The sequence below is a fragment of the Crocuta crocuta genome, unplaced genomic scaffold (genome assembly GCF_008692635.1).
Source record: "Crocuta crocuta isolate KB4526 unplaced genomic scaffold, BGI_CrCroc_1.0 scaffold166, whole genome shotgun sequence".
NCBI lineage: Eukaryota > Metazoa > Chordata > Mammalia > Carnivora > Hyaenidae > Crocuta > Crocuta crocuta.
The window spans coordinates 4,285,823-4,313,420 of record NW_027531018.1 but is presented as its reverse complement, the minus strand read 5'-3'; the positions used below and the strand labels follow the sequence as shown (position 1 = coordinate 4,313,420).

The 27,598-nt window shown below is 36.4% G+C and overlaps 1 protein-coding gene across 1 annotated transcript; it reads left to right on the top strand.

The window, feature by feature from the left end:
- The first annotated feature begins 533 nt into the window (after nt 1–533).
- ASIC5 (acid sensing ion channel subunit family member 5) lies at nt 534–27,598 on the top strand. The gene is made up of 10 exons (XM_077770907.1): nt 534–573; nt 3,705–4,011; nt 9,290–9,527; nt 11,169–11,294; nt 13,871–14,020; nt 14,954–15,101; nt 17,543–17,599; nt 19,992–20,160; nt 24,679–24,770; nt 27,408–27,598. Exons 1-10 carry the CDS (start codon nt 534–536, stop codon nt 27,596–27,598), a joined length of 1,518 nt encoding a protein of 505 aa, XP_077627033.1.

Below are 27,598 nucleotides of genomic sequence, written 5' to 3'. Positions count from 1 at the left end.
AGAAAGTTTCTAATGTTTTATTTTTTATTTTCATTTATTACTATTTCTGTTTAAAACAGCTTCATCTGCTACTAGGAAAGTCACTTCAGCGAGGAAAAGGCATCTTTACCCCCAAAATTTCATTTCAACTGTATTTTGATTCAAAGTGGTAGAGAGAGGTAGAGAGGAAAGCTAGGGATAGTCTCTTCCACTGCACGTAAGTATCACCTACGTTGGTCAGGGGTGATTCGAAAACCACAGATAACTATCGAGATTGTCTCTTTAATTCCGAGAAAAAGATTTCCTAATTATATATTTTGGTTTCTCTCTCTGGTGGCCTCTCATCAGTCCATAAATACCCATAGCTGGTTCTGCCAGCATTTTTGGTTTGCAGATTATGTGTTTTATGAGGCAAAACATAGCAACACAAACATTTATATTGCCCCCCTGTTTTACAGCCTCAACTGCTGTATTTTATATAAAGGCCACAAAATGAACATGGTTACGGATGAAAATTAGATATACGTCAAGGACTCCACATGCTGAAGTTGAGAATGGAGCAGACTGAGACACCAAAAGCATATGCTGAGAAAGGTGAGTAAGGCGTGAACTCCTGAAAACAGTTACCATTTTCATTCCCACAGGCTAAAAATTAGCAAAGGGAAAGGGAGTTTATTTTTTTCATTTGGGATATTTGATTTCCGGTATTACTTGGATATAAGAGAGTTTTGTTACGTTAGGAATGAAGTGATTTGTATGAGGGAATCGAATAAAAATAGTTGTGAAATATCACTGTATGCTAGAATCTACTTTTTGGTTTTATTTTGTTCAGATTGTTGTTGTTGTTTATATTGATCTTGCACCTACAAGTTGTTTTTTTTTAAATACAGAAAACCTTGTTTGATGTTCTTTAAAATGTTTCTATAAAGATCAGTATTCAATGCGAGGACCACTTGCCAAAATTCCATACTGTTTACTTGAGTCAGAAAAGTAAGGCATTTGCTTTGTCTTTCAGGCTGGGGTGTCATTTATCAACCAATTTTAACTTTCCTCACAGGAATATTTCACCTTGTTTCTTCACTATTCATGCACAATAATAATTATTTACAAAACTCTTTTAAAGCCTTAGCAAATAATTAAGAATGTTCCAGTAAAACCAAAGCAATTGTCAAGGAGTAGATCTATTTTAAATTTTATTTTTTTATTATTTTTTTAATGTTTTATTTATTTCTAGGAGAGAGAGAGAGACAGCGTGAGCAGGGGAGGGCCAGAGAGAGAGGGAGTCACAGACTGAAACAGGCTCCAGGCTCTGAGCTGGCAGTCAGCACAGAGCCCGACGCGGGGCCCGAACCCACGAACCGCGAGATCATGACCTAAGCGAAAGTCGGACGCCCAACCGACTAAGCCACCCAGGCGCCCCTGAGTAGATCTATTTTAAACATGTTGACAGATAAACCTGAAAACGTCGATTTTTCAGGGTATGCTTGCAACTGGCAGTACTCTACTTGGCCAGTTACTGATTACTAGATTGTTCTTCCCCTTCTAACTGCTTTGGGCCCTAGATTAGGAAAGGTTCCAGAAGCCTGGAAACTGAGTTGTCCTTCTGTGAGAGTTCGTTCTTTGTGATTGTAAACTGATAGCTAAGAGCATTATTAATTTATTTTGCTAGAAAATAATAATGATAGCTTTTTCTTTTTCTTTCTTTCTTTTTTTTTTTTAGAGAGAGAGATCACTAGTAGGGAGAGGGGCAGATGGAGAAAGAGAATCTTTTTGTTTTTAATGTTTATTTTTGTGAAAGAGAGAGAACGAACAGATGAGGGGCAGAGAGAGAGGGAGACACAGAATCCAAAGCAGGCTCCAGGCTCTGAGCTGTCAGCACAGAGCCCGATGTGGGGCTTGAACCCATCAACCATGAGATCATGACCTGAGCCAAAATTGGACGCTGAACCAACTGAGCCACCCAGGCGCCCTACAATAGTTTTTCTTATTTCTGATTTTGCCCTGGAACTGGGCCAGTTACTTTATATATACATTGCCTAATTCAGTATTAAAATCAACACTATGTGTGACTATTGTAAGTATTTGCCTAAAGTTAGGCTAATCAGATTAATACATAATTTTCTGCTTGGTGTCTAGTCTGTAAAATAATCATATTATAATTTATAATTGTGTCCTAAGACTTTGCAAATAAAATGGAGTCCCTTAGAAAACGTTTATAAGTACCTTTTATACATCAAGATGTAAGCTCAGCTAACTGACTGTGACCCATGAAGTATTAAGTAGTGATTTAATGATAAGCCACACTTGAAACCTTTTAGAAACAAATGAATGCTGACCAGTTGAAAGAAACAATACTTCTTGAATTGAAGCAAAGGATATAAGTCAATTCACTTCACTGTAAGCATTTCTGAGGCCATTTAGAACTCATTTCTTAAATGAGAATTTTAGAAAATGTTTAGATAATGTTTAAAACCCCCCAAATATTTAGCCATCTGCCACATCACTAGTAAATTAGCAGAATAATAAAAATAGGTAGTACTAATTGAGTACATGGTTCAGATGATGTGCCCAGCCACCCCCAGGCGTTATCTTATTTAATACAACAAGCTCATGAGGCAAACGCTGTTCTCCCATCTGATGGAAGAGGAACCAAATACTAGAAAGATTATGAAACTTGGCAGTTTCTGAACAGTCACCCAGGTTATAAGAGGCAAGGCCTGACCAGGAACCTGCTATTTCTATTTCAAAGGCCACATCATCCTCTGCACTATATTGCAGACTTCCTTCAGCAAAGAAATTCTCCATGTCTTCAACAGAAAGAAAAACACAGATTAAACCAGCAGAAGATTCTGAATATGTTATATATTGCCAGGAAAAATTTAGGGCCACATTTACTAGCCCTTATCAATCAGTATAAATAAACATGAGTTGGTTTATTCCTGATAGTATTGAAAAAACTCCCTTTCTGAACAGGTTGAAAATAGATTGCTTAACTGATAACACGATTTAAAATTTTCTGACTCAATTAACCAACTGAAGTAAGATAGATTTGTTTTGAAACCTGTGAAGCTACAGAAGTGATGTTCAGCCACACATATGTTACTGTGGGACTATGATTGATTGAAGACCAATTAAAAGTTAAAGATGAACGATTGCTTTTTAACCCTACTTATGACTCTCAGAAGAATCAGCCTGATTTTGCTCAAGACATCTAAGGGACTTTGTGATTCTTCAGAGAGAAATTGTATTTTAAAAAAAAAAATTAATGTTTATTTTTGAGAGAGAGACTGAGTGTGAGCAGGGGTAGGAGAGGGACAGAGAGAGAGGGAGACACAGAATCTGAAGCAGGTTCCAGGCTCCGAGCTGTCAGCACGGTACCTGATGTGGGGCTCAAACTCACGAACTGTGAGATCATGACCTGAGCCAAAGTCAGATGCTTAACTGACTGAGCCACCCAGGTGCCCCAAGAAATTGAATTTTAAAAATGAGAGCTAACTTTTGAAAGATTATGAGTTGTAAGCATCCCATTCAATTCGACCTATGTAATCAACACTTCTACTTCTTAATTCCTAAGGAAACCACGTCACTCAAGATGGATTTTAAGTATGTATGTATTACACATGAAAAGGATAACCTGTTCAAACTTCTTTGAGTTGTATGTTTCACAGGTTGCATTAAGGTTTTCTTACTCATTACTTTTGTTTAATTATTTTGTTCAACTTAAGGACTCTTGGAAAAGATAAAGCTATGCCTTTCAAAGAAACCGCTGCCATCTCCCAGTGACCGAAAGAAGTTCGACCATGACTTTGCCATCTCCACTTCCTTCCATGGGGTACACAATATTGTTCGCAACCAGAGCAAAATTCGCAAGCTGATCTGGTTGGTGGTGGTCCTGGGCTCAGTCTCACTCGTGGTATGGCAGATCTATAGTCGCTTGGTCAACTACTTCACGTGGCCCACCACGACGTCCATAGAGGTTCAGTATGTGGAGAAGATTGAGTTCCCAGCTGTGACGTTTTGTAATTTAAACAGGTAAAAATTACTCTTTATTAGTTATAAGTCTCCATAATTTTGCTAGTGTAACTTTGCTTGTATAACTGACATTGGGCTTTATTATGTGATATTTAATGTATATAAAACCTGTGAAGTTCTTAAATTATACTTAAAAACCCAAATTGACGAGGACCAAGGAGCTTATTTGATTTCTTCTTTAAAGTTTCTTTCTTTCCTTTCCACCATTATTTACTAGGCACCACAGCAAATCCTGTGGTTGGATAAATATAAAAGTCTAGATCTTTGCACTTAAAAAGTTTGTTAATTAGGAAAAAAGAGAGAAACATAAATAGTCAGAATGCAATATGTATGGTAATTGTGCAATACTATAAAGGTATGTGCAGGGGCTTGGAAAGCATAGGGGACAGTCTCTGTCTGGGGTGTCACTGAAGTCTGAGTATCAAGGATGCCGAGGCAGTTTCTAGGCAGATGAGGAAGAACGTGAAGAGGGAGCCACTGTGCAAAACTAGTATGGAGACAGGAAATGTTCCAATATGTACATGACGAGACCTTTAATGTAACCAAGGCAGGGCCAGCGTCATGGATGTGCAGCTCTGTGCAGTCACACAGGGTCCTAAGCTCAGAATAGCCTTGCACTTGACCTAAGACTGCACTGTTCTTGAGTCCTAAACTACAACTCCCTCCAGAAAACTGCAATTCAATGACTGTATCAAGTCTCCTGTATGAGGGCAGCTGTCCCCATGAGCGCTTCCAGGAAAAGTCCTGTAATTGCTGATGGATGAGCCTGAAAGAGCACATGTAGGGTTTACCTGAGAGAAGGGGAGGGTGATTTCCTTAAGATCCACCACAGACCACTACTTGATCATGGACAAGTCATTTAATCTTCTTAGCTTCTATTCTGTATATGTAAAATGGTATAATATTATCGACACATTTCCTGTTACATTAGATGAGGTAATGCATACACCATTTTGTCTCATCCCTTGTCTTCCTTGGACAGGTGTTCAATATATATTAGATATTACGGTACACGTGTGTGACTGTTAGATATGTGTTAAGGTGTGTGTCCAAGTCCTAAAGAGTAAAAGCAAATCAATCCCACCCACCAAAGATTTTCATTACTACTGTCTCATACTATGTGAAGTGATCTGTGTTCTAACACAAGCAAAGGTTGGTTGAAGATATCTGTTGGTAAAATAAAATGCATATACTATTTTGAGAATGGCAGTGTGAGGAATTTCACAGATCCACCCCCCAGAGAAATAACCGTACCTGGTAAAGAAAAAATAATTTAAAAAAAATGTAACCATTGACAGGTAAATCTCCAAAATATACAACACCCCCCCAAACCCCACAAAACGTAACAACCCAGTTAAAAAATGTACTAAGGACTTGAGTAGACATGTCTTCAAGGATGACATACAAATGGCGAAAAAATGGAAAAAAATGCTCACCATCACTCATCGTCAGAGAAATGCAAATAAACACCACAATTAGATATCACCTCACACCTGTCAAGATGGCTATTGTCACAAAACAAAAACAAACAAACAAACAAAAAACAAAGACAGCAAGTGTTGGTGAGGATGTGGACAAATCGGAATCTTTGCACACTGTCCGTGGGCATGTACAAGAGAACATCAACTAGGAAAATAGTTTAGACGCTTCCCAAAAAATTAAGATTTATCATACGGTCCAGCAGGTTCACTTCTAAGTATGTATCCAAAGGAATTTAAAACAAGATCTCAAAGAAATACTAACACTCCCATACTGATTGAAACTATTCATAATACTGAATATGTAGTAGCACTGTAAATGCCCCATTGATAGAAAAATGGATAAAGAAAATGTGGTATGGGCATACATTGAAATATTAGCCAGCCTTAAAAAGAAGGAAGTTCTGCAGTATGAAATAACACAGATAAACCTTGAAGACACGATGCTAACTGAAATAAGCCAGTCACAGAAAGGCAAATACTATATTATTCCTCTTATATGATGTCTCTGAAATAGTCAAATTCATTGAATCAAAGAGTGGAATGGTGATGGCCAAGGACGGGAAGTGGAAATGGGGAGTTAGTAATCAACATGCATAAAGCTTCAGTTATACCAGATAAATAGGTTTTAGAGATCTGCTATGCCACATTGCACATATAATCAACAATATAACATTGTATACTTAAATTTGTTAAGAGAATAGATCCAATGTTAAGTGTTCCTACCACATAAAATCAAGTTTTTAAAAAATTATTAACAAAAAAGAGAAAATCATTGTATCTACCACAATAATTAGAATATAATATGGGACGCCTGGGTCACTCAGTTGGTTAAGCATCTGACTTTGGCTCAGGTCATGATCTCGTGGTTCGTGAGTTCAAGTCCCGCATTGGACTCAGTGCTGACAGCTCAGAGTCTGGAGCCAGCTTCAGATTCTATGTCTCTCTCTCTCTCTGCTCTTCCCTCAATCATGCCCCTTTTCTGTCTCTCAAAAATAAATAAACATTAAAAAAAGACATGTTAAGAGATTTTAAATAAAAGATAAATGCATGACTCTTATACAGATATAAAATGAACACATGTCAAAGATTTTATTTTAGTGAGAGATCTGGTAAGATATTAAAATTGGCTCATAGGAGATCCAACCAGCAGACATTCTTTCCCCTTTTTCTTCTCCATAAAATGATCTGCAAAATACACATTTCTTGTTAGTACATAGTAGACTTACATCTGTTTTGGTAGAATTAGATGAAGGGCTAAGTCAGGGAACCACCCTGGACATCAGATGAAGCATATACATTTGGGTTACATAACCTGAGGATGTGTAGTGAGAGCCATTAATCCACACAAGAAGGACAGATTTGTTAACTGGCTATCACTTATTAACTTGTTTAAACAAATCAATGCATTTTTATTATATTTTCTTTTGTTAGCCTCTATCCAGTGTATGTTAAATAAGAGAGTAAGACACACTCAAACTAAGCAAGGTTTCTGAAAGATTAGACTCTGGAAGGTTTTGAAATTTGAATTAAAGTTGATAATAAACTCAGACCAAGACACTTTGGTTTTATGCTGAACAATATGTCTCACTTTTTTTTTTTTTTACTTTCTTTGTTCCAAATAGTGTTAGACTTTATTCATTAAGTTTAGTTCATCTACCTAAATTGCCCTCATGGTCTCAACTATTATTATGTGATACAGAACATTTTAAAAGAATATTTTAAAATGCCTTCCCCTTTACTCCTTTTACCTATTGTATTCATACCTCCTACGCGTCTGATAATGCCTTCATTTCTCTGCATAATCATTTTGCAAAGAAACTAGTGAACAACATGTGAAATAATATTGATGCTTAGCCTGGATAGGAACCCCAAAACCATAGGGCATTGGAGCCGACCCCTGGGATGCAGTTATTATTCAGAGTGCAGAAAGCTGAAGGAAGTTGAAGGTCCATCCCGCAGGTCTAACACTGTTACTCTCCCCCAAATCCTCTGTAAGTGGAGACTGCTAACTCCTCAAAGATTACTACAAACTCTTCTGACCAAGAAAAGCAAGGTTGTTGGGTCTAGTACAGTTAAGTAGAATACCACCATGAGTTAACTGTGTTTTTAAGGGAAGAGGAAGTCACAGGAGGCTAGGTATAGGATTCTAGAACCTAGGCTGGTGGAGTTAAGACAGGCCATTCAAGGGTCAAAGCTGAGTAAGTAAGATACTCTATTAGGACCCAGCCATTAACGCAGTTTCTCCTCTCTAAAAGGATGTTTGTTGGCTTGGGTTTATTTTTTATTTTCTATGTTTTGTTTTGTGTGTGTTCTACCTCAACTGAGAAAGGGTTTAATGTGGCTTATATGAGAAAGCAAAAGCATATAAAAATATTTGAAAGGGACGATAAAATATAAAATCTGGGCCATAAAGGAAGTCCAGGAATACGGTTACATACACACCACATGGCTCTGTGCACTTAACCGAAAGTGGACACACATTTCATTCTATACTTTCGCGCAGTGAATTTGAATGGAGTGTGTCTGTTCGGTTTCGAGATTTATAATATTCCAAAATATGAAAATATCAGTCACATTTTGCAAAGAATATAAGATACACATTTAAACAAGCAAACATAAGCCAGAAGTTGCTCAGCAGAATAACAGAATTACAAAGTACTTATTGCGGTTAGGACAAATAGATTACTTCTGCTCTAGTGGCCAGGAAAATACTTTGACAATCCATGAGGCATTTATTTAATGAATGTTTACCTACCTCTCACTGCATTCTAGGCACTCTTCTAAATTTTTTTAGGAAAAATAACTTAATCATCAAAAGCATTTTGAGGTAGGTTTTTTAATATACACCAATTTTACAAGAGAAGAAACTGAGTCACAGTGAGAGGAAGAAGTTGGCTAAGTCATACCATTAAGTGGCTGTAACAACCAGGGCTCAATTGGATTAAAAGGAGCACTGTGAGTGACACAGAATAAGGGATTTATTCTGGGGATAAAATCTACTAGACGTAGGGGCTGGTTAAGTAGTCTTTGTAAGTCTCTTGCCTCTGTTTCTGGCACTGGGCTTGAAGTCAGAAACATCAGCAATCAGAAAGGAAGACAGATATGAAATGAAGGAAACAAACACAAACTAGAAATGTGTGTCCCTCTTTTTCACAACCCCTGATCTCGGTAGTGCAGGAGACTTGCAGGAGAAGCTGGCACCTGCTCCATGTTGTACTGTTACTTGACCCAAGATCTGAAGAAGCTTGAGGAGGCCAGGGAGCTCCTAGTTGCTGTCCCATACCAACAAGTGGTGTCAGGAGATCTACAACAATATGTGTACGAGACCGAAGCTCCTACCCTACAATGAACTCAGATTGTAACCAGATAAATCCAAGGAAGAAGATGTTGGAAACAGTTCCAGCATAGCCACATGGGCACAGTTCAAAGCCACAACAGTGACAGAGCTGGGATTTGAACCCAGGAAATCTGGCCCCTAAGTCTATATTTTTAGTGTCCTCGCATTCCCATTCTCTTTATGTTGGGTCTTGAAGATACATTAGGATGTATCCAGATCAAGGTCTGGAAAGTATTCTAGGTAAATGAAAATAGAGGTACAAACGGAAGGTAAGTTGCAGAATGTGACAATTGCAGGATGTGACCTCTCAGGGATTCAATTTTCCTCGAATGTATTATGAATGAAGGATAATGTAGCAGATAAGCTTGAGAGGATCATAGGGTCCAGATGTTTGGTGTCTGTCTCCTAGATAATCGAAAGTTTTTGCTATTCTAAACATTGCCTTTATTTCTACTAATAGGTTCCAAACAGATGCGGCAGCCAAATTTAGTATTATCTTTCTCTTATGGAATATTGTATCCAGAATCCTCCATCTTCAGGAAATCAGGTCCAATTATACTGGCTTTAAAGACACTATTGATTTTCTTGCAAGTTATCAAAACTTCAGCATTACAGAGTTTGTAAAAAAAAATGGTTTTTATCTCAACAGTAGCACTTTGTTGGAATGTGACTTTTTTGGAAAACCATGTGGCCCACAGGTAATGATTTGATATTTCTTCCGATATTATCGACATAATAAACTACCGCACTGTACTGTTTCACACTGAGATAAAGTTTACTTTTGTGGGAATCAATCTAAACTTGCTCAAGGATTGTATTTCGTTAGCTGAGCCTTATGACATCAAGGGATGTAGAATACACATGAGACATATTTCTTTCCTCAAGTAGTTTAGAGAAGAAAAGCTAGAGAACAGAAATTTTTAATTACCTTTATTGAAGGATAATCTTTCCAGAAGAAAAACAATTTTCACCCAAGGGGATATTTTAATTTTTCCCGTTCTTCAATAAGTTATTCCAAGATAGCATTTTTATTATCATTAAGGAGCCAACTTTGGGGGTTTTTTGTTTTTTGTTTTTTTTGTTTTTGTTTTTTTGCTTGTGGGCTATAGAAAATGAGTAGGCATTAGCATTTGACTGTGAACATTATATATAATTCTCTCATCACTCATAACATCCTGTTTTTATCTTTTATAGAATTAATCTACACTTAAGATAAAGTGTCAGATATACCTGAAAACAACTAGCAAAGTCACTTTGACATCCGTTTCTTGTATCAGCAATTCTGTAACATGTGTTGTCAAGTGATTCTAAGTAAACTTTACAAATTCATGATTCTGGAACACAATTTCTTATCCTTTTGGTAGCCTTCTTTAGCACACAGAAAACACAGGGGTCGGGGGAAGCCTGATAGACATTTGACAGAGAGGAATCCCTGCTCTACTCTTAATTTGGAAAGGAATTTCTTCTGTGTTGCTTGTTATTTACCAACCAACATATTTCAACTTGTCACCAAGGAATTTTATAGTAGACATGTAGTAGGATTCTTTCAGTTTTAAATTACAGAAACCCGTCTCTGGCCACTAAAGAGTAAGAGGAATGAATTGGTTTAATCAACAGGGAACTTGTTAAGAGTAGGACTAGCTGTGGGGAAGGCTCCACCAAGAAACTTTGACAACGTATTAACGTTCTCTCTATCTCATGACTCACGTTGGCTTTTTCCTGTGTGAGTTCTCCCCTCTCAGAGCCATGGTGATTATGGCAACTCTAGCCTCTCATTATCATAGGCTAATACTCCCATATTCTCTTAGTAATTCCATGGAAGACTGAATAGTTCTTCTTGGGACGCATGTCAATTCCTAAACCAATCACCGAAGTGAGAGAGTAGAATATTTAGATGGACCCAGTGTTCGTCATTTGGGCATCTCTGTAGCAGGGGTGGTTTAAAGAGAAAGATCATCAAAAAAGCAGAGCGATGTGACCACCTGCCCCAATATAGCAGCAAAGGTGTGGCTCCTCGAAGAGAGGATCTGAGAGCCTTCTCCATAGGTAAAAATATATGTTTCCATGAATCCTTACTAAACACAAAACAAAGTTTTAAATGTTCTTAAAACATGCTTATTTACATATTAAAATGTCTCACTTAGATAATCACATACCAAAAAAATAAAATTTAGTATTGAACACAAACCAGAATCACCACATTATTTAATCTCTCTGATCTTTCTGGATTATCATTTAGAGATCTGATTTAAAAAAAAAAGTTAGAGCAATTTAAACTTCCGAAAGTGACCAAAATATCCAACTGATTGTATTTTATTTGGTTTATTTTCATATTGGAGGACTTTGCACATGTCTTCACTGAATATGGAAATTGTTTTACTTTTAATCATGGTGAAAATATTCAAGCAAGGAAAAAAGTGAGTGTCTCTGGAAGAGGATTAAGCTTGCTCTTCAATGTCAATCAGGTACTAAATTTTCTTAAACCTACCCAGGGGTCAAGGCAAACAAGAATGATCAAAGGACCTGATCAAAACATTTCCCCCTGTCATATTGTGCCCATGGGTCGGATAGTATTTCTGTTTTTGTTTATCTAGCCTGGAGTCCCATGTATGCAAATATTGATCTCTACTATTAAAAATTCGGTATTGACAGGCACAACCTGGACATTTTTAGCTATGCTGCTGTTGTTTTGTGACTCCAGAAATGTTTGTGATGCAAAATAAGGAAACCAGAGGTTTCTAAATCACAATGTATGTAGTTAATTTAAGATGACTTTATGTACTTTAATTATATTTTTAGAAAGATTTTTATGTAAATAAGGTAATATGTTTTGGAAAGAAGTCATGCATGCACTTTTAGCAAACCATGGAAACTAGAGCCTGAAGGATAATTATAAAAATACTTGCTATCAAAATAATGTTGTATAAATTGATTTTGCCTAAACCTAGCTTCTGTAAATTGGTAATTGATCCAAGAAGTCTAAGTGTTTAAGCCTGAAAGGCAGATGTCCAGATTCCTAAGAAATTTGATAGATGTCAGCCTCAAGGTTATCTGGTATAGCTCACACCCAAGGTTAATTCTTAAGTTTTATCTTACATAACTCCTTCTAGTATTACACATTTAGAAGTAATCTACTTTATTGTGGTTTTATAAATGAAGAATCTGAAATGCTCATAAATTAAGTGTCTAAAACCACACAATTAATGACAAAGTTGGGAAATGAATCTAGTTTCCCCAAGTCCCATTGAACTATCGTGCCTCCCAATCCAAGTGAATGGGGCTATGGGCTACTTGCAAAGAATTTTTCTTAAGGTTTATTTCATAACTTCCTCTTGTATTTCATTCAAGATACTTTTTGTTCAAACACGGTGCTGCACAGTATAATGCATGTATATATATTTGATCATATCTTTATACTGTATTTGCTTGTATATATATTTGATTAATATTTCCATGTGATTTCAATACTGGTCATATGGTCAGTTCAATTATTATATTATGAATTATACAAGCTGGAATTTCCCAAATATTTTTAGGATGCAATTAAAATCTGCAAATGCAATGCAGTATTCCATAAGTGAATGGCTCTTAAATACTTGTCCAGACTAGCCAGTTGAGTGTTTCTTGAAGTCATAAGAGACCCAAGAGAAATAGGGTCCTGAGTTACCCATGGAATATTAAGCATGTTCATTAGATGTAATTACATATTCAGTTGACCTATTCACAGGAAAAATCATCATATTCCCAAGCCCATTCTTTCTCCTTATAACCTAAAATTACAACTACAGGCAGTCTCCAACTTCACATGTCTCCACTTACAATTTTTCAACTTTACAATGGTGCATTAGTGATATGCATTCAGTCAAAGTCATACTTCGAATTTTAAATTTAGATCTGTTCCTGGGTGAATGATATGTCGTATGAGACTCTCATGACGCTGGGAAGCAGTAGCTCCTAGCCAGCCGTGCAATTACTGGCATAAATAACTGATATGCTTCCAACCATTCTGTACCAATACAACCATTCTGTTTCTCACTCTTAGTTCCATATTCTATCAATTTCGTGAGATACTCAACATTTTATTATGAAAAAAGCTTTGAGTTAGATGATTTTGCCCAGCTGTGGACTAAAGTGAGTGCTCTAAGCATGTTTAAGGTAGGCTAGGTTAAGCTGTGATGCTCAGTAAGTTAGGAGTATTAAGTGCATTTTTGATTTATGGTATTTTCACCTTACAATGGGTTTATCAGGATCTAATCTCATTGTAAGTCAAGGAAGATCTTTAATAACAAAACCACCAGAAGTTTCTTATTTTTTTTTCATCTGGCCTAAGATTTATAGAAGAGCACTGGCGTTATTATTATTTTTAATGTTTTATCTATTTCTGAGAGAGAGAGAGAGAGAGAGAAGAGGGCAGGGTGAGAGAGAGAAGGAGACACAGAATCTGAAGCAGGCTCCAGGCTCTGAGCTAGCTGTCAGCACAGAGCCTGACATAGGGCTCGAACCCACAAACCATGAGATCATGACCTGAGCCAAAGTCGGACATTTAACTGACTGAGCCACCCAGAAGCCCCAGAGCACTGGTATTAAAGAACTAGTGTTAAGTCTTCACTCTTAGGAGGAAATGAATATCAATTTTATATAAGGCCAGAGATTTTAATTGCAAAGAGAAGAGAGGAGCCCCAAATGATTTCCTAAAATCAATGAAGCAAAGAGAACACTCAAGGAAGAAGCAACTAAAAGGCAACAAGGTGAAGAGAAGCCCCTAAGAAATCAGATGATTAACAGTCATGATATTTACTATGGCATTCATCTAAGGCAAAAAGTAATCTATGGAAACTGTTAACACCTTGACATGTGATTCAACCATGAAAAATATGTCTTAAGGTGTTTAATTTTCAGTTTTTATATAAAAGTTGAACAGTGATATGAAATACTTGGTTTTAAGTAAGTCAAATTCTACCACGAGATAATATAACTAATTCTTAAACTTGTGTAGACTTGATATCAATTTGTAACTTGGGAAAATTGATTTTTGTTTCAGGAGGAATTTACTGATGACCCAGCCCTTGGGTTTGTTGATGCTGGAATCATCTTTGTTATCCATTCACCAAAGAAGGTGCCCCAGATTGATGGTTTAGGCTTGTCGTCACCTGTGGGAATGCATGCACGGGTGACAATCCGCCAAGTCAAGGTAAATAATATTCGCAAGGTGTAGAGTCTGAGAGAATCAGGTAAGGTAGTAAATGTATATACACATAAAGAATACTTCCACTAGAAACCTTTTTCTGCCATGCTCTTAGAAGACCTCTGGAAATTCCATAGTTTCATTTCAGTTTCTCTTCCATTACTAAGAGGTAAGTATTTAGCAGAAACAGTCAATTCACATGTACAACATAAGTGAAAGCTGGGAAACCTGGCTAATTCAAGGTAATTTTAAATTTCATTAGAGATGGAAAGGATCAGTAAATATGAAGAGACTCCTAAGTTGCTGAACTGTGTGTTTTCTCAATGGGATGTTCTGAAAAGAAGAAAAATAACTGGGAAGAGTAGGAATTTTTGGAGTCAGACATGTTTGGCAGATTTCCATTGGCCAGCTCTTGCTCTGCAATTTCCCTAATTAACTTCCTGAAATTCCATCTCCTTTCTCTGATAAAGATAATATTTATTTTTCTTGGTTTTATGATGTCTAAGTGAAATAACATAAAGAAAATACTTACATACTGCCTGGCACTATAATAAGTACTCAATAAAGGATATTTTTTTTGCTTATGATTTTGGTTGCTATTTTGTGGGTGGGTTAATTAATATGCTAACATATTATTTCCATTACTGATGCTATTTTTTCTTATATGAGTTAATTTTTAGAGCAGTCTGTCTGATTTTATTAATTCACTACAGGTACAGAGCATTTCGGATATGTGTTAAAGGACCTCTGTTTTATCTACCTGCGGGGATTCACGTTAATAGAGCAGGCAAAATAGGCAAATGCAGTCAACTAAAAAAACAAAAGAATCAAAGAGATCTGAGAAAAAAGCAAAAATGTGTATTAGCTTCTTTTCTGGGATAGAAATGTCTGGATTGACTCAGATAAACCTCCTGAGCCAGGTGTTTATTTTATCTCAAGACAGTCCACCAAGAATACCCCTGGGGAGAATGCAACCCTAACATCAAGCTACAGAATTTTAGTACCTACAGCACTTCTGGTTGCTTGAAGGAATGCAAGGCTCATCACATACAAGAACAATGTGGATGTTTACCTTTTCTGCTTCCTGGTAAATAAAGAATGACAAATTTTCCTTATTTAATAATTCCTATTTAATTTGAGCCACAGGAAATGAATATTACAGAAAATTGTTTTCCATTCTCATGAAATTCTTTGCCAGAAATTCAATCATTTGACAAACACAACCTCAACTGACAGGTATTAAATCATGGAGTCATAGTGGAGATTTCTGGAAAAGAAAAGAAAATTGAACCAATCTCCAATTCTTTTGAGGATGTGAAACTGGGTACTTTTAAAGATCCAAAACTGATCATCACAGTTTTCTCAATTTGAAAGAAAAATTAGATCATCTATATAAATCTTAATCAACCCCGAATATTTCATTGTTCGAAAATGCTTTTCTTTGTTCTTAGAAAAACAGCCCAGGTGCCCTTTGCATAGAATTTGGAACATTTCCAAAGCCATGGATATTGGAAGCAAGCACTGAACGATGTGGTAGAGCAGGGTAGATAAGAGCTAGACTCTGACCCAGGCTGTTCATCTCAGCGACACCATTTCTCCTCTGTGTGACCTTCCACCAAACCTCTGTACCTCCTATTAGCTGCAAAGAATAAAATAGTATCCTACCTTATGGGATGTCAGTAAGAATGAAAGGATGTATAAGTAGCTTGAAACAGCACTGGTTATTTTTATTCAGATTTGCCTCATCCCCTTTCTCCAGTAAATTTATAAAGAAGTGTAGAGTGCAATAAAGGTAATACCAGCTTGGCTCTTTAAATTTGCTGCAATGGCCCATCTCTCTCTCTCTCTCTCTCTCTCTCTCTCACACACACACACACACACACACACACATTGCTGCTCACACATAGATATACTAATGTTACCTCTGCTCTTATTGACAGTGGTTTCTACTTGACAAACTGCTTCTTAGGAATTTTAAGAATCATCACTTCCTTCTTTCAAGAATTCTGATTGTTGGTGTCTGGCCCCTCCAAAGCTGCCGTTCTGTAAAAACTGCTAATGCTGGATCTGATTTGTCATTCGTAATTATCTTTCCAAAGTTTCTGGGGGGAAAATCTGAATTGATAGATGAACCATAATGTTTAAAATTTAAAGACAATTACTTCTTACAAGTCACAAACTGGAAGATAAATATGAACCAAGAACTAGACAAAATGAAATATAAAACACAAAGCATGGCATTTGTGGAAACTTTGGCATATCGTATGTGCTTTCAAAATGATATCTTATTTGGTTTGATCCTCACATATCTATCTATATCTACCTATAGATGAAGACATTAAAATGTACAGACACTAAATGAAGCAGCGAAAGTACCCCTACGAACAACATGCTGAGCCAGCCCCCCAAATCAGCTTCTCACATATAGATTGCTTCCAAAAGTCATTGCTCTTTGAAATGAGAAAAATATCGTTGGAAGAAGCCAGGCACACTTTGGGAATGAGAGGCTCTTTTATTAGTTTAGTGCTGGAAGTACATTTTTGTTCTTTATGCTTCTTTCATTTCCTTTACAAAGAGCACTTCCTCATAGATAGCCAAATAGATCTACAGACTGAAGTTGACAATCCCTTTTGGTTATTTTCAAGATCATTGACTAAACATGGAAGCTAACCCCAGAGACGCAGGGGAGACGGCAGGAGACGATCAGCTATGTTAAGGGGCAATGACTAAAGCTTCCGAATCAGCCTGGAATTAATCCCAGCTCTGCTACATACTGATTTTACAGTTTCTCTCAATTTCCACAGCCAATGATTAACAATATTGGTCCTTATCCGCCCCACACTATTGCTAGAAAGGCAACACACCAGGTGTGCGAGTGTGTACGTATATGTTTAAGTCATATGTGAATGTTGTAATCATATGTAAGTTTAAATCATATGTAAATACATAAGTGTCAAATCACTAAATTATACACCTGAAACAAATATTACATTGCATGTTAACTAACTGGAACTAAGATAAAAGCTTATTTTTTAAGTATTCTATATGCTATGCATCCTCCAATATCATAAAAAAATCAATCAATCAATCAACGGAGAGAAGGAGCAAAACAGACGGTGAGCAAAACGAACCAAGCTCAGTTTCTCTACAAATGCTTGGACAAGCCACTTTCTGAACCTGAGTTTCCTATTTATAAAAATGATGATTCCCCCATTACAGGTTTACTGTAGGAACAAACAAGATGATAAATGAGAGAATAATTTTAAATTTCAAAGCTATGTTTTAAAACATTATTTCCACTTAACATGACCTTACATGATATAGATAGAGGAAAAGAAACATGGAAATAAACAAAAACATGACTATTTTCCTCCCAATGTACATTCACTTTAGATATTAGCATGCTTTCATAGTTTGTTGTTGTTCTTGTTGTTTTGCAAACAAGAGGGATGAAAATGGTATTTTTGTCATTATGTCACTTATTTCATGTAATGTAAAGTCTCTATGTTTACACTTATTATTTTTAAGGAAATGGGATAGAGTGTGACCTACAAAAGTTTTACGACTGTGTTTCACCTACACTTGGTAAGTGGTTTAATTTATTTCTTTATTCTCATGATTTATATGAAAGTTGCTCAGAGTGATACAGGACATTAAATCATACTATGACTAGTCCAGAAATGAAACAGAATAGAGACTGTAAAGAGGAACTTTTTCAATGTTTTTAAAAATTTAGAACAGTAGTTTATATAGATATAGACAGTAAAACAAAACAAAGCCTTCTGAATTCAAGATGCATGTGAGTTAAAGATATTTATTGACCTGTGCTTTTGGGTGGCTCAAGGGGTTAAGTGTCTGACTTCAGCTCAGGTCATGATCTCATGGTTTGTGGGTTCAAGCTCCAAATCAGGTTCTTCTGTGCTGACAACTCAGAGCCTGGAGCCTACTTCGGATTCTGTGTGTGTCTCCCTCTTTCTTCCCCTCCCCCACTTGCATGCTCTGTTTCTGTCTCTCTCTCTTTGTCTCTCTCAAAAATAAATAGACATTAAAAAAAAAAACATTCTTATGAAAAGAATATTCAGTGACTAACAGCAAGAGAGCTTTGATTTTTCTTTTTCTTTTTTTAAAAAAAGCTTATTTATTTTGAGAGAGGGAGGGAGCATGAGCAGAGGAGAGGCAGAGAGAGAAAATCCCAAGCAGGTTCTGTGCTGTTAGTGCAGAGCTTTATCTCACTAACTGTGAGATCCTGACATGAGCTGAGATCAAGAGTCAGATGCTTAACTGAATGAGCCACTCAGGCCCTTGATTTTTATTTCTAAATTTTGTGTTTTTTTAATTTTATAGTTTTGTATGATCAAAATAGCTCTTTTCTCTTGTTACATAAATAAAGCATGCTTGTTCTGCCTAGTTGAAACATTACAGAATAAAAAAGACCCTTGTGGAAATCAGTACAAGTTGCATCACTCTGAGAATTATTATCATTATTTAGGTGACCATCCTCTCATTTATTCATTTCATTATACATGCATTATATATATGCATATACAAATTTTTATGCAAATGAGATCAACACCATACATGCCACCTTTACTGGAGACAACTTCTTTATAAGCAACATTTTTTTTTTTTTGCTTTTATCTTATCTCCCAACCAGTGTTAACACTCTAGTATGTATATATTTTTCCACATAAATCAGTTCATATTTATGATGTTAAATCATTGTTCTTTTAATTAAAATAGAATAATAGTCTATAAAACTTGCTGTTCTATCCCATTGTGGAAATATCTCCAGGACACCAAGAGTAGAATAAATAGTTTCTTTTCCATTGTTGTAAAATATTTCATGGAATGGATATGGGTAGAAGGGATCTTATCTATTATTTAATATCTTTCAAGTTGAATATGGAGAAGTAAAATTATTGACCAGTAGAGTTAGGACTGACGTTGTCAAGTTTCTTATGATTTCCTATCCCTGATGGGGGCTGGAGAGAAAGTTTGAGAAAACAAATCATGCATGTAGTTCTTCAGGGAGCGTGGAGGTGTAATGGGCTACACAGAAAAATGTGTGCTTATGAGAGTATGTGCCTGTGAGTGGATGCATGTGCGTGAATAGAAGGAAAAGGTGGTGTTTATTACCAGAATAAAGAACTAGAGGAAGCAAGCAAAAGTCATGTTCTGAAGAAGTATCAAAGTTAAATTCTGGGAAATAAACTCAATGTTTGCCATTAATCAAGAAGTCTTGGTGAACAAAAGGTTTACAAGAACAAAGAGTTGCAGTAGCAAAACTACAGGGAAGAACAGGGAAGGAATATTTAGCCAGAGTGAAGAGCAGGGAGATTGGCCACCAGGATGTGGTCTAAAGGAAAGCTGGAGACAAACACCACCTCCTGCTAGGGAATTTTCATGGATATATTTGCATAGATGGCCTGATTGCTCCACCGAGATCAAGAGAAGACAGAGAACCTCGGTGGATGATTCAGAAGTCACTAGGTCCACAGCTGCAATAGAATCTGAACACCCAAACCATGTATTTCACACTGTTAGAACTTGAGATAAACCCAAGGATTAGTGTACTTCAAACCCGAGTCACTGGCTTTCAGGATCATGTTTCAAAGTTCCTCTCAAAGTGATATAAGGTCACACAAACAACTTTCCATCTTTCTCCTGTCCAAATGCATACCATTTCATGGAAATAAGCCCAAAGGATTTCTAGAAAAAAAACTTATTTCTTACAAAGAACAGAATCCAGTGACTCAATAAATTTAAAAGATGTTTCATATTCTGTCTCCTTTGCTCTCTCTCTATATATATTTATTTATATAAAAATATAAACACCATTTGTTAAGACAGTGATGGTAGAAATTGTTAACCACTTTTTTAGCATTGAAAATGAAATGATAAAATTTTAAAAAGCTCTGCCCTCCCAAATGTGAAATAGACCCCTTTTCTAAATATCCTGTCCTGATTTTCATTTCAGACTACATCGAAGTTAAAGGATTATGTACCATGGGAAAACATAATTCCAGCTGTCCTGTTCCTTGTGAAGAAACTGAATACCCTGCTACTATTTCTTATTCTACTTTTCCAAGTCAAAAAGCTTTGAAATATCTTTCCAAGAAGTTAAATCAAAGTCAGGAATATATCAGGTAATCTTTTTCAGTCTTATAAATTATTTGAAATTAGCACGAATATTTTGTTTACTCAAAACTCTTAAAGGCCGAGAAAACAAAATTCTGATCAATTGTGAATTGTTCTGTTTCAATTTGATAATATTTCAAGTAAAAATGGTGTGAAATTGTTTTATGCAAAATCAATCCATTTCCCTTTTTAAAAATTTTTTTTCAGTATTTATTTATTTTTGAGAGGGAGAGGGGCAGAAAAAGAGGAAGACACAGAATCTGACAAGCTCTGAGCTGTCAGCACATAGCCCGATGCAGGGCTCAAACCCATGAACCGTGAGATCATGACCTGACCCGAAGTCAGATGCTTAACCGACTGAGCCACCCAGGTGCTCCTCCATTCCCCTTAATACAGCACTCATACTCAAGCAACTGGAAGCATGTATTTGGTGTTTTGTAAATGCAAAATACACTCAATTTTTTGGGTGATCTCTTTACCATTATTAAAATTGAGATATGTTAGTTACAATTGTGCCTCCCCTGACACAAACAAATATTCTTGGACTTAAATCCCAAACAATTTCGTTATCTTCATGAGGCATAGATTCAATGAGAGCCAAATTACTAGGCAAGTCACCTGCCTGAGAGAAGTCAAGTAAATATCACACTATTTTTGTAAGGGATGAATTTATCTCTTCTCGAAAACACAGATGGATAAGGATTGGAATGGTTATGAGGTTTGTGCTTAGGAAATTAAACAGTATTATCAGTGTACATGCAAATTAGGAGCACAATGGAGAGCAAAAAGATTGCAGTATTGCTAAAATTACTGGACTTCCAAGACAACTTTATTATTTCCTTCACTTTGGCAACTGTTTTATTATTTGTAAATATGGCAGGACCTCCTGATTATCTATTTAAATAAAATACATTCTCCTGTTACCCTGGGTTAAACCAATGGAAATTAAGTAAACATATTAGTGATATATTTTGAATTAAGTATATTTGGGAATATTGATTTCTAACTGAACAATTAAGAGAGTGATTTACAGCCATGTTCCTTAGATATATTAGAGACACCACATAATTCCAGGAAACATTGCTAATAGGATTCATTCTTATTATTGCCATCTGAAAATCATTAGGTGGCTGGTTTCCACCTCAGCTTATAAACAGACAGGTTAATATTTACCCCTTTGTTCATTGGTTTCATCTTCAATTTGTTCCTTTATTTCTTCATTTTACAAATATATAATAAGCACCTACTCTGTGTCAGGATTTCGGGTGTTCTAGGCATTAAGGCTACCTCAGTGAACAAAAAAATAAAAACCCTGACTTGTTGCACTTATTTCCACTGGGGTGAAGATGAACAATAAATATATATAGTCATATCAGATGGTGCTAAGTGCTGTAGGGAGAAAGGAAGCAGAAAATGGACCTGAGGAAGCCAGAGTCAGGGAGAGTTGTTCTCAGGGTTGAGGACTGTGGTCAAGTAAGATCTTCCTGGGAAGGTGGTAGTTGGGCAAAGAGCTAAACCAGTGGTTCTCAAGCTTTTGGATCTCAAGGTCCCTTTGCATTCTTAGAAGTTACTGAAGAGTCCAATAAGCTTTTGTTTGTGTGAATTGTATCAATAGTTGCCATATTGGAAATTTAAACTATGAAAATGTTATTTACGAATTCATTTAAAATAATAATAAAAATGTACTATATGGCAATATTATATAAAGGATTTTTACAAGCAATAACTATTTTTGGAGACAAAAAATTTAGGAAGCAGAGCAGTATTGTTTTAGAGTATTGTAAATTTCTTCAGTGTCTGGCTTAATAGAAGACTGTTGGATTTTCATTTTTGCATTTAATCTGTTGGTTTATGTTACTTTGGTTGAAGAATGTGAAGAAAACCTTGGGTCAAACAGATATGTAGAAAGCAGAAATATTTTAATAGAATATTTCTATTCTATTAAATAGAAAGACAGACATATTTTAATAGTCTTTGTGGATATGTGGATATATTTTCTTTGATAACACATCAAAACTCAAGAAGCGAAGTGAAGTGAACATTTCCTTAAACGTTCATTATAATATATATCTTGTAGGTGGCCCCATGGGGAGTGGAATTAAATCTCTACTCAAAATTTGATTTGGATGTTGGGACCCATGATGCCACACTCGCATCAGGGGGTATGAAAAAACTTCCATCATATAATGAGACATTCTGAGAAGTCTCTGGGGTCTCCCAAGCAGATCCTCTGTTGGCTTGAGGGAACGAGAAGAGGCAACCGCCTTTGCCTTTCATTGTGGTTATGAAGCAGGACCTGGCTGAGAGATCCCAAAGGTTTGACTTTGCCTAGGTACCAAAGGAGAAAGTGCATGGGCTTTCCTATCAGCTTATCTCTTATGGGATAGGAAGAGGGAAAGGTGGCAATGGAAAGCTGTCGTTTGAAACTCATGAAACATCAAAACGTTTCAATGGAGTTTTTATACTTAAATATATCAATATCTATTGGTCTTGTATGTTCAATGGATCTTTCATCCATGAATGATTTTGAACATTGTTTCTTGGTCATTGGAAAAATCCTCAGGGTGACTGGGTGGCTCAGTCAGTTAAGCATCAGAGTCTTGATTTCAGCTCAGGTCATGATCTCACAGTTTGTGGGATTGAACCCAGCATCAGGCCCCATGCTGATAGTGAACATGCTCTCTCTCCTTCTTTCTCTTCCCCTCCCCCACTCATGCTCTCTTTCTCTCTCTCAAAATAAATAAATAAACGTTAAAAAAAGAAAAAAAAGAAAAATTCTCTGAGTTGTTGAGATCTTCCAAATATTGATTCATTTTGCTATATAATATATATTTCATTTTAATATCACTATCAGAAAAGTCTAAAAATTGGGGAGTTGTCAAGCTCATTATAGCAGACACAAATTCTCCAAAATTCTGTCACACAAAAACCTATCAGCTATTGAAGCAACAAGTCATTGTGTTCATTTCTTAGGGAACCCCTAAGCATCTGTGACCACACTTTGAAAACTACTTATCTAAAAGAGATATAAGAATTAGCCTTGAAAATAGATGGTAAAAGAACACTCCAGAAAGGAAGGAAAATCAAATGCAGAGAAAGATCCTAAACCAACAGCATGCCTCATATATGGATAGATCCACAATGGAGGTTGGTTTGGCAGGAAGCAGTATAAACAATGACCAATGTTGGTAGGGCATGAGTTGAGAAAGTTCAAAGTGAGGGGGTAGGTGGCAGAGATAGGGCCACAGAGGAGTTTTACTTAGAGTATACTAGGAAGTACCTGGAGAGTTTTGAGCAAAAGAGTGATAGGATTTGCTAGTTGCAGAAATATTATTTTGATTATTGTGTGAAGAAAATAGGATATGTAGATATTGTGGTGAAATAGATTAAAGTTGGAAGTGGAAAGACCAATCAGGAAGCTATTGGAAAAATCTGGGTGAGATGGATTCTGTACATATTTTGAAGGTAAAGCAAATATTTATAGATTGATTTGGCTGTGCACTGGTAATACATTATAAATGAGTCAATATCAAGAGTTTGGCTTGGAAAATATTCAATTTGAAATACCCATTGAACATCCAAAGAAAAATACCATGACGCAACCTGATATGTCATTGAAGTTCAAAGTAAGATCTGAGCTGGAGACAGAGTGTGAAGGCATCCAAGGCTATATGAAGAGATATTTTAAAATAATTTTTATTCACTTTGGTCTCAAATAAAGATTTCTAGAAGACACTAAGATTAATATATTAATGATATAGATGACTGCCATTTACTGAACACCAAGTATATACTAGATTCTGTGCCAATTCTTTGCACACATTATTTAATTTCTCCTCACATAGCTCTAAAATCCCGACTTTAGGGGCACCTGCATGGCTCAGCCGGTTGAGTTTCTGACTTTGGATGAGGTCATGATCTTGTGGTCTGTGAGTTCGAGCCCTGCAGCAGGCTTTGTGCTGACAGCTCAGAGCCTGCAGCTTACTTTTGATTCTGGGACTCCCTCTCTTCTGTCCCTCCCCCAGCTTGCACTCTGTCTCTGTCTCTGTCTCTCTCTTTCAAAAATAAAAAGAAGCATTAAAAAATAATAAATCAAATCAAATCAAATATCAACTCTAAAATCCCCACTACAGATGAGGAAGCCAAGGTTCTGGAAACCCATGTGGTTTCTTCAGGATCACACAGTAACAGAAGACAAAACTAAGATTTGAATTCAAATTAGACACATACTTAAATGTGTGTAAATACTCCAGTCTACTCAATAGATATTTACATTTAATGTCTTTTTCCAATTTTCTCAGGAATAAGACACAGAAAAATGAATGGATCTGAGGGAAAATTTCTTCTCCCTAAATACCAACATGGCAAGAGCACCTTCCAAATGTAACAAGCTATTCTGATTACAGTATTGTGTTTAATTCAACATTAAATGATCTCTGAATTAAAAATGAATGTTAATTTCATCAAATAAGGATTAAAAGCAGTGCTCACAATCTGAGCTAGATTAACTCTGTTTTTATCTCCAGGGAGAATCTTGTGAACATTGAAATAAACTACAGTGACTTAAACTATAAGATAACTCAGCAGCAAAAAGCAGTGAGTGTGTCTGAATTACTTGGTAAGTGTTAATTTAGTTGTTCTTCAATTTCTAAGAAATTTTCTATCAGATTTTTTTTCCTTTTGTACTTAAGGTTTTAGCTTATCAACAGAGAAGTGATAGTGCCACTCTTTGTCATTTATTTATTTTTAAAAAATTTTTTAATGTCTTATTTATTTCTGAGAGAGAGAGAGAGACAGCGTGAGCAGGGGAGGGTCAGAGAGAGAGAGAGGGAGATACAGAATCTGAAACAGGCTCCAGGCTCTGAGCTGGCTGTCAGCACAGAACCCGGACACAGGGCTCAAAACCAACAGAGCCACCCAGGCACTCCTCTTAGTCTGTCATTTAAATCTGACACTTTCCCTCTCCCTAAACACACCTCCAGCAAACCTCACACCAGGTTTCACAAAGAGAAGGCTGACATTCATATTCGAATTCAGCATCTTACTTTCCTTTCAGACACCCACCTTCCTCCCCCTCACCACCCAGCAACTGACTACTGTAGAGTGCTTCAACAACCCTACTTCTGAGTAGATCAAGCTCTCAGATATTCTCCCAGAACTCCACCCAGACTGGAGTGAAAAGAAGAGCCCAGACTGGAGTGAAAAGAAGAGACTGAGCCAGTAAAATTTAATCTTTTTGTTTTTCATTTTTATTATTTATTTATTTATTATATAATTTATTGTCAATTTAGCTAACATACAGGGTACACAGTGTGCTCTTGGCTTTGAGAGTAGATTCCTATGATTCACCACTTACTAAAACACCCAGTGCTCATCCCAACAAGTGCCCTCCTCAATGCTCATTACCCATTTTCCCTGCCCCCCCCACCCCACTCTCTTCCATCTTTAGTTTGTTCTCTGTATTTTAAAAAGTCTCTTATGGTTTGCTTCCCTATCTGTTTGTAACTATGTAATTTTTTTTCTTATCCTTCCCTCTTGGTCTTCTGTGAAATTTCTCAACTTTCACATATGAGTGAAAATATATGATATCTGTCTTACACTGACTGACTTAATTTCATTTAGCATAATACCCTCCAGTTCCATCTACATCGGTGCAACTAGCAAGATTTCATTCTTTTTCACTGCCAAGTAGTATTCTATTCTCTCTATATATAAAATAAAAGAATAGAAGTAGTGGCGTATATATGTATGTGTGTGTATATATATATACCACTACTTCTTTATCCATTTGTCAGTTGATGGACATTTGGGCTCTTTCCATAATTTTGCTATTGTTGATAGAGGTGCTGTAACATTGGGTGCCCCCATGAATCAGCACTCAAATAAAATTCAGTCTTTACAATCATTGTCCACGTCCTTAACAAATTTAATTGCTGATTTCCTAGGTCTTATTGCATATTTAGAGGAAGTCATGTAGGAGACAGTAGAGAGTATCAGTCAGGCAAAATAACAGCAATCACACAAGAGCAACTAAGACCTTAAATGGGGAGGAAATATACAAATTTCTCAAAGGCCCGGGGCAACCTTAGATTTCATTACCAAACTTTACAAAAAAGTAGCATGATCCTAAGAATGGTCCAAGGCAATGAGAAAAAGATTAATAGTGTAATGTATTCAAGAAGTCAGTGCTACAAGGGCGCCTGGGTGGCTCAGGCGGTTAAGAGACGGACTTCAGCTCTGGTCATGATCTCACAGTTCATGGGTTTGAGCAATGCATAAGGCTCCATGCTGACAACTCAGAGCCAGGAACCTGCTTCAGATTCTGTGTCTCCTTCTCTCCCTGTTCCTCGCCGACTCATGCTCTGTCTCTCAAAAATAATAAATGAACATAAAAGTTTTTTTAAATAATTAAAAAAAAGTCAGTGCTACAATAGCCAAATTCATAGAGACAGAAAGTTGGATGGTGGTTGCCAGGGGCTGGAGGAGTGGAAGACTGGAAAGATTTTTTAATGGGTACAGAGTTTCAGTTAGGAGGATGAAAAGGTTCTGGAGATGGACGGCGGTGATGGCTGCACCACAGTGGGGATGTACTTAGTGCCACAGAACTATATGCTTAAAGTCCATTAAAATGGTGAGTTTTGTGTTACATTTTACCACAAAGAAAGCACAAACAATAAAGACAAATATTTACATTTTAAAAAGTTTTTAAAGAGAAGGCAATACTGTGTTAACATATTTTAGTTAGATGAAATATTACAAATGCTTAAAAATAAATAGTGTGGACACTGGAATTCACAAATTGCTTCAAAAATTGTTTCTGGAAAACATCATCATTCAATGAAATCATCTGAATGTTATATTTCTTTTCATTTAGCACATGGAAATGGATTCGTAATCGTCTAGGATGTTTTATTAATTTGTCTAGATTTAGTATCTTCCGAAATCTTTGAGTTATATTTGGGAAACAGATTTTATAATGGTTTTCTCTCTCTCTCTCTCAAGTCATCACTTGGTTAATTATTTCTCTATAACTGTCTCCTTGTTGAGGTGATTTACATAAATATTATTTTAAGATATTATTAATTTCTATTACTTTATTTATACCAATCCTAAAATAATACAAGTAATTCATTTTCATGTAATATCAACTATGGTTAACCTATTAGTGTCAAATAATTTAAATTCTAGTAATGTTTGATTTGCTTTTTATAAAAGAAACATTATGTATTCAATTTCATCATTGGCTTTATTACAGCAGATCTTGGTGGTCAACTGGGCCTATTTTGTGGGGCCAGCATGATTACAATTATAGAAATTATTGAATATATATTCACCAATTTCTACTGGATATGCATTTTATTCTTGCTGAAGATACCTGAAATGACCCAGGGGTCTCCTCCACCCCAGCATCATCTGAGGAAGAGAAGTCACATTGAAGAGTGCTGA

Coding starts and splice junctions, on each gene's coding strand:
- ASIC5 (XM_077770907.1), top strand. CDS start 534: ATGGAGCAGACTGAGACACCAAAAGCATATGCTGAGAAAG. Junction 14,021..14,953: donor TGACAATCCGCCAAGTCAAG/GTAAATAATATT, acceptor TTTTATCTCAAG/ACAGTCCACCAAGAATACCC. Junction 24,771..27,407: donor GAGTGTGTCTGAATTACTTG/GTAAGTGTTAAT, acceptor GCTTTATTACAG/CAGATCTTGGTGGTCAACTG.